The 8,640-nt window shown below is 41.1% G+C and overlaps 1 protein-coding gene across 1 annotated transcript in view; it reads right to left on the minus strand.

The window, feature by feature from the left end:
• The window catches only part of Atp8b4 (ATPase phospholipid transporting 8B4 (putative)), a 148,698-nt gene that overhangs the window by 91,784 nt on the left and 48,274 nt on the right, over window positions 1-8,640 (minus strand). The window contains exon 8 of the mRNA XM_026787834.1: window positions 7,988-8,070. Within this exon, the coding sequence (XP_026643635.1) occupies window positions 7,988-8,070 (83 nt within the window). The remainder of the gene's footprint in view (window positions 1-7,987; window positions 8,071-8,640) is intronic.

Here is an 8,640-nt window from a genome sequence, read left to right on the forward strand (position 1 = left end):
ACCCCTCGCGGTCCTGAGTTCCTTGCTCGTGCTCTCTCTCCATCATGGTGCAGATATTTTCAGTCTATGGTGGCAGAGGATAGTAGGAATGTGTGAAAGCGATTCTCTTCTACAGTCCCCTTCAAGGGCACACCGCTAATGACTTGATCCTACCTCTTGGCCACATGTCTTAAAGTGCCACCACCACACCACAACACTGAGCTGGGCGTCTTCATCTAAGACGTAAGATCGAAAGCATAGTGGAGAGAGGGGTCCCATCCTCTGTCTAGGCCACCTTGTGATGCTGAAGAGATTTCCTGCAAGGGCTTTGTCCCCTCCTGGAATGCTGGTTTCCTTTTCAAACAACAGATGCAGTTGCAGCTGGGAATCAAGTAGCCTGACGACTTGACCAGTCAGGATGCTCATATTTCAAAATCAAAATGAAACCTTTCTCTAACCTCTCCTTACCACTTCCTAATTAGTAAAAAAGGAAAAAAAAAAAAACTCTATTTGGTCATTCTGTGGGCCTTTCCAGAGAGCCAGTGCTAAATGGCAGCCTGGAAGCCTGGGTTTCACTGAGACAACAACCTTGTGCAAGTTGGTTCTTAGACCAAATATCTAAATTGTAGTTAGCTCTCATGATAGCTCATTTGTTTATTAACATGTAATTAAAACATGTTTCAACTGGCTCAGGTTCTTTAGAAAACTACATTGTAGACCCAGAGCTTTTTAAAAACTATCAGATTTTTGTGATCATCTTTTCCTTGAATAATAATTTTCATTTCTGAGTTTCACATAACCTTGAATTGAGTGGGTCTCACCAGCAAAATCTGCACAATAACAGGCTAATAGAGCCCTCAAAATTCGTTCCAATTTCTTCACCTAAGACTCAATTTCCCAAACTTCAAATATGGCCACTATTCAAAAAAAAAATGTGATTTGGGTAAAAGCAGCATGATACATAGTTCCTTGTCAATAACAATAAAAAAGCAGTTTATTTTATCATTTTCATCATCATAAACAAAGGCTGACAAGGATGTAAATTTAACCTTGAACGCTTTGGCTCACTATGCTCAGCAAGAAGACGTGCCCATATTTGGCCTCTTGTTGAGGGGGCCTTTCTGCCAGGGATCATAGGACCAGGTTCTGTATGAGCTCCTGGAGGCCGACCCTAGCACAGCTTCCTAAGAGTGTGGTCCCGGGGTTCCAAGGGTTCCATCATAGCAAAACATTGGGAACAAAGCCAAACTATTTTTTAACTGATAAAAATGCTGGTTCCCCTTTCTTAGTTCCATTGGCTTTTTAAAACATGAATATTCCCACTTCTCTTTCACACTTTCCAAAGGGAGTACCAGCTTCCTGTGGGAAACACTGCATTCACTCATCCCTATGTGTTCCCACATTGTCTGCAAAATAAAATTCTATATCATATGCACTCACTCATAGGTGGTTTTTAAACATAAAGCAAAGAAAGCTAGCCTACAAATCCCAATCCCAGAGAACCTAGACAACAGTGAGGACCCTAACAGAGACTTACATAGATCTAATCTACATAGGAAGTAGAAAAGGACAAGATCTCCTGAGTAAATTGGGAGCATGAGATCTTGGAAGAGGGTTGAAGGGGAGGGAACAGGTAGAGAGGAGCAGAAAAAAAAATGTAGAGCTCAATAAAAATCAATAAACTTTTTTTAAAGAGGAAAAACTAAAATAAATCATTTTTAAAAGAAAAAATCCTAAAAATATTTGTTGGAAACATAGTTGGGGGAAATGGTTTCAAGAAGGGATTGTGGGGCTGGACCAATAAAACAGTGGCTAAGAGCACTTGCTGCTCTTGCAGAGGACCCATGTTCATTCCCTGCACTCTCACGGCAGCTCTAACTCCAGTCTCAGGGTATTTAATGGCTTCTTCTGCATCCAAGGGCACCAGGTACATGCATGGTACTCCTATATACATGCAGGTAAAACACTCAAGCACATAATTTTCTTTCAAAAGGAAAGAGGTTGAGAGATGACATAGGTATTATAGCAAATCTATGATAAGTGAAAAGGTAGGTATGTTTTGAGAGGAATCGTGAAAATGGAGACTTGAATACCAAATATCTTCGTATGACCTAACTGTAATAGAAGCCAGAGAGAATGATGAAAGCAGGCACATCAGAAATAAGCAAAACCATTTCCCACAGTGTAAGAATCAAGAGAGGCTCTCTTGGGACCTTGCTTTCTTCCCTCTATTTCTACTAAAGGAGGAAATGATAAATGATTGGAAAGGATGAGAATAGAATCATTTCTCACATGATCACCTCTTTGGAAAGAATACAACTTGGGGGTAAATCATCTCAATGACTAAGTATAAGCATAGTCATGCTAGTTACTCTCATTTCCCCCTCTGGAGAGAAAAGACAAGAAAGCACTTAGAAGTTTGTACATTTTATACTGATAGAGAAATACCTACACTGAGCAAAATCTACAAGTTCTCATTTTGAACTTTCTTCAGCATTTTAAATTCTAAATTCAGCCTGCTGGATTATTGGTCAACTACTAATTTGGTGAGTTTCTCAGATTATTTACTCAAAGAGAAAATAAGTTAACAATGAAATTTTTTAGAATACAATATCCCATGATTTTTCCAAAACTAACTAGCTTTACTTCTTTGTTTGCATGTTATTAGTGATATTTCTTCATTGTTCACGCTGTGATTCTTCCATAGGACAGGCTGTGCTGTGGATGAGGCGCCATTACTGCTGGTCAAGAATTTCACCAGTCAAGAACTTCTCAATGTTTAGGCAGTTGCCCAACTACTGCTGTGCTGGCTGAGATGACAGTCTCTTTCCTTAGAAAGCAAAAAGATGTCATCTTCATAATTTCTAAAGCCAAGTGATTCTACTTGAGTTTTTGGAAGCCAAGCCCCAGCACAACCTTCTCAATACTGAGCCGTCAGTGCCCCAATATTAACGCCACAAAGGCCATATTAGCGCCACCAATCAAAGAGAAATGATTCTTCCTTCATGTCTTTTAATGTAATCCCATGTATCAGGTGTGCTGTGTTGCACTGTGCTCTCATCCATTTGAGTGGAAGAGTTATCTGGTAAATTCTGTAAAGTAACAAGGTGCTAATCAAGCCCATTTATTACTTACTTACTTATTTTCACCAAGAAGAGAAACCATTTTTGTTTAATTACACACCACAAAGTGCACAAAGGTTCCTAACTAAAGAGTCAACCCCTTCTCTGGTTCAGATGGGCATTAACAGTCACACAAAATGTGTAAGCATGTCACTAGTTACAAAATACAGACCACAGTCCAGTCAGTAACAATATACAAATGGTTCTTGAACACATGTGTATTAGGAAATTTCCCCAGTGTGTAAAAATATCTAGCTTACAAATGTGTGATTGACAAAGGTTTCCAGGTGTTTATCTATAAATGTTGTTTGATTCCCATAAGACTTAACATAAGAAGCTTCGTCAAACTCAATTTATTTTTGTATTTATTATAATATTAGGTCAAGTTATTTATTTTTTCTTATAAAGTTTGACTACCTATAGTGTTTTCAGATGTTTGAAATGAAAAAAAAATATTTATTTGTATGGGAACTCTTCAAATAAACAGATTCACCTACTGAAAGCTGCCTCATATGTATGTATGTGTGTGTGTATGCATGTGTGCATATGTGCTATATGTGTGTATGTGTGTATGCATGTATATATATATGTGTGTGTGCGTGCACACATATATGTGTATGTGTATATGCATGCATGCATGTATGTGTGTGTGCATATGCATGTATAAGCAAGAACCTGCCTCATATGTGGGTATTGTCTGTTTCAACTCTCCAAAACTAGTCAGAACATTATCAAAAGTAGGTAACATCCTTAATGGAAGCTAAAGGATGGAACGTTTGGTTTTGATTTCCATAATATATGAGGAAGTCTTCCTGGTCACCAGAAGAAGCCCTGGAATGTATTGATTTCTCTTTTATATTCATGTTTGACTTTTGGCCATTGTACACCTGTATGCAAGAAACTGTGATTATACTCACATCCCATTGCCTCTCCCATTTTTCTGCTCCTCCTGACCCCCTCTTCCTGGTTAGCCCCCTCCACACTGCTGTTTTCCTTTTCCTCATGCCTGTGGGTCTTGTGCAGGGAGTCCATTCATGTTTGCAACACCAGGTCTTTTCCAGAAGGAAGTGTTTCACAGCATGGCTCCCCAGTCTCTCCACCTTCTCTTCTGCGCTGCTGTTGGGACTTGAAGGTAGTGACACAGGTGCCCTATTTGGGGCTGGGCACTCAATAGTCACTTATCCTCAGCACTTTGGTCAGCTGAGTGCCAGTTTTGGCAGTCACCTGCTGCAAGAAGAGGCCAAGAGTTGCAGGAGTCTATGGGCTTAAGCAAATATTCACAAGGCAGATTAACTACATGTCCAATTTACTAAGGCTTCAGCATCAGGTGCACTCCAGAGTCAGTGACCTCTCTAACTTTTAGCCGGGTTTACAGCGTCCACTTTGGAGTCCTTCATAGAGCAGATCTCAAAACAGCCAAAAAGTGATTGGTAACCCCAGAATACCCTCATACCAGCTGGCATGTGTTTCTGGGCAGGTAAGTGTTGTTGCACACATAATCTAAAGCTGGGTAAGATCACTGATGATTTTTCTCCCCCAACATGCTACATAACATCTTCCAGCACCTTCTAGCACCTTCTGGCACTAGGAACATGAGTCAGAGGGAGGAAGCTTCCTGCTCACTTATAGCATTTTTCTATGTTCTATAAACAAATCTATGAGGTGTCTTCAGCACGAGGGTTTTACTGTCTCATTCTGGTTGGCAACCAAGAGTGACAGCAATGGTCTGTGTTGTTTGTGAGACTTCTGGGTGCTCCCTGGCTAAGAATCCATTCTCTCTGTTTGGATAATCCAGTTCTTCTGTCCCTCAGGCCCTGCTGTTCTTCTGCCCTCCATATACCCTAGCAAGACTTGCCCCACATTCTCTCTTTCTCTTGCAGAATCCTTCATTTCCAGCTTAATTTCATTTTGTTTTTCTTTTCCAGAAACTCTATTTCTTCCTTGAATTTTATCTCATATCCTGAGGTGACTTCCTAAATTCAGCACATATTTGTGTGTATGCTTTTGGTATGCTTTTGGAATTCATTCAGTACTTTGTAACAGTTTTCTTTAAATTCCTATAAGAGTTTAATCCATGCCCTTTGTGAATTCTTAGAACATATTTTTTTTCAATTATTTTTCTGGAGTTTTGTCTAAACAGCTTCCATTTGGGACCGTGTGTGTGTGTGTGTGTGTGTGTGTGTGTGTGTGTGTGTGTGTAGGTGTTCCCATATGTGTGCAGATGCATGTTTATGTATGAATGTGAAGGTCGGAGATTGCTCCAACTTGTATACTGTTGAGGCAGAGGCCCTTGCTGAACCCAGAGCTCACCATTTCAGGTGCTCCCAGAATGCCTTGTCTTGGCCTTTCGCATGCTGGGATTACAGTGGGCCACCACCCCCATCTAGATTTTATGTCAGTTCTAGGGCTCTAACCTCCAGCAGTGTTTGTGCAGCAAGCACTCTACCCATCGAGCAAGCACTCTACCCATCAAGCAAGCAATCTCCCCAGTCTAATCTTGGGTTTTTATATTGGCTTACATACCTTTCATTAGCTGTAGCCTTTGGCATGGGTTTCAGATGCACCTACGTTGAGCGGATGTTTGAATCTCTGCTTGCTGTTACTGGGGTTGGGCTGGTTCTGGATCAGTTAGTTGAGGTTTTAAGTTCAATTGGGGTTACTCGGTCCTGTTTTGAATGTGAGGGAACTGAGGTGATCCTAGCTAGGCTAAGTTACACTGTGACTTCTGACTTCAGCAGCAGGCATTTGCTTGAGTTAGCAGAGAGGGGGTGCCTGGGTGGAGGGGCTAGGCCTGAAGATAGTAGGGTTAGGGGACAAGAGACAACAGGGATTGTAGTTGACAGGAACTCTGCACAAATCCTGAGATAGCAGGGTTAGGATGCCAATGGAGAGAGGGGGTATGGCCTCTGACCTGAGGAGACAAAAGCTCCATGTGGGTCCTGCAACACTGGAGATTGAAGCCCCACAGGGCTATAGAGGTGTGGGGGAAATGCCTTCTGGGAAAATCCTAAGATGCCAGGGTTATGTGGCAGGAATGGTAGTCAAGGTGGTCACGTCAGGCACCTCTCAACAAATAGCCACATTTGTTACTGCCTAACATTCCTTACAATAGCACCTGGGCTCATGAAATATAAGACAAAAATGTAGATAAAACATACAGTGTCTCCCATACCTCACCTTTACCCTTTGTCCAAGTTCCATGGCTACAAAATGGGCTCATCTGCCCCACCCACATCAGAATGGACATGAGCAGGAAATGACTTTTACTGTGTTCACACCACTGAGATCTCAGGGTTGCTTGCAATGGCATTGTAGTCTAGGCTACCTGCATCAAAATCTATGTAGTGGAAGGAAATAGTTCAAACAACCATTTTATGCTTTCTGGTGGTTAAGAAAACTAAAGCTCTTAGATTTATGCCTCATTGTAGACTGGCAGACATAGAAAGGTGCAGCTTTGCCAGGGAAGAAGTGAATAATGGCAGATTATATTTAGCCCTCCTAGGGCTCCATAAATAGTCAAGCACAAGTATTTTAAGAAGTATTTTGATTCGTGAATACAATTTACTTTTCTTGGATTCACATAACAGTAACAATTCATTGAAAAAAAATTACTCGGTTAGAAAATTTGTAATTTGTTTTAATCTAATCAAAATATTTCTTGGGCTATTCAAAGTTTCCTAGCTACTCCTCTAAATTAAACCTTAATTTGGAAGAATATTTTTCTATAAACATTTATTATAGCAACAGTCATTTAAGAGAGATTAAAATATTAACATAATCTAGGCAGAATTTACAAGCAGATGCCAAGCATAAACCATATATATTCTGAAATGTGTGTTGGAGAGGATTCATATTATAAACTTGCCTGGCCTTTAACTCAAGGGGCATTGCCAAGAATCTTTTATCTTCATTATCTCTCAGTAAACTCCAAAGAAAACATTTCGGAAGGGTAGACTTAAGTTCGTAAGACTCTTCAATAAATCAAAGCAACCTATGTGGGAATAGTGATCTCCAAAACCAAACTTGCAAGTGAGGAATGTTAAAGACAATTGCGGGGTGACAGGAAAGCCTCAGACTCCCTAGTGTGATGAGAAAATGCTACAATTAGTGTCTCTTTCTCTTTACTTTTAAAGGAATTCCTTTGTGGTCCTGGAACCATAACATGCAGCTATCTAGGGTGGCTGGTCTCTAGAGGCCTTCCATGGTTCTTAAGAAAATAATGTTAGCACAAGATACAGGCAGAAACATGGAGGAGCAAGGACCTGCTGAGGAAGTGGGTCTGGGTTGAATGTTGAATGAAATGATGATGATGACCATGACAGTGAGGGCAATAATGAAAATGATGCTGAGAACATGGTAAAAATTTAAGGCACCTGATGGCTGACTGTAACTTGGAGATTCTCATTGTACAGTATGCCATTATGCAAACTAAAGAAGGCTGGGTGGCAGGAGACCTATCTTCATGAGTCATCATCTATGCACTGGTTTTGTTACAGAGCCATTGGATGAAAAGCTAGACCTAGGGCTGGAACTAAAATGCCAACCCGTTCACCCTCAGCAAGTCTGCACCAAGGAAGTCTGTTCCAGGAAGCAAAGGGCCAGCAAAAGAAGGGCACTGTGGGCAGAAGGGCATGAGATCCACAAAGGAAGACACAAGGATGAACTAGGTGGTGACTTACAAAGCCATGCTTGCCTTTATCATGAGTGCATGGATGACAGCCGTTAATGCCTGCAGAATTTTATGTCCTCCCTCTAATAAGGAAGAAGGAGGAGAAGGAGGGGGAGGCGGTGGAGGAGGAGAAAGAGAAATGAAAATGGAATCTCAGATAATTTGCTGCTGCACTTCTTTCTGGCTTGTAGCTATTTTGTGCATTTAAAGCACTTACCATCAAACTTTGCGAGGCTGCTAATATCTGCTCCCAGTTCTGAGGTGACAGGTAGCGCTTGACGGACTTTCAGATTTGTTTCCCTGTTAAATAAAAGACATGACATGAATCTTTGGACATTAACTGTAGCACGAATCATAAAAACCCAGAGATAGAAACTGGGGTTCAACCTGAAAACCAGAAAAACAAGGCAGTCAAGCTACCAGAGAAGTCTTACCTCTACCGAGGCTGGGTGATGACAGACTAAGCAGCTAAGCCTCTCCTCCTCCTGTTTTATGTTCCTTCTAGTGCTGGAATAAAGGCATGGCTCCCTAGTACTGGGATTAAAGGTGCAGGACCCAAAAACCCTACATTTGTTCCTGCACTGATCTTATGTAGCCCAGGGTAGTCCTGAATTCACAGAGATCCATCTGCCTCTATCTCCAAAATCCTGGGATTAAAGGTGTATGACTTTATTACCTGACTTCTAGTAACTTTAGCTCTGTCTCTGTTCTTCGGGCAAGATTTATTTATTAAAATACAAATAATACACCATTACACAGAATAATCCAACAGCTTCTTACTAAAGCAACTGTGTAGGGGCCAGCACACAAAATGTAAATGAGGGGTTCCACAGAGCCTGGCTTTGAATGTCTCTCTCTCTCTCTCTCTCT

The sequence above is a fragment of the Microtus ochrogaster genome, assembly GCF_000317375.1.
Source record: "Microtus ochrogaster isolate Prairie Vole_2 chromosome 14 unlocalized genomic scaffold, MicOch1.0 chr14_random_1, whole genome shotgun sequence".
NCBI lineage: Eukaryota > Metazoa > Chordata > Mammalia > Rodentia > Cricetidae > Microtus > Microtus ochrogaster.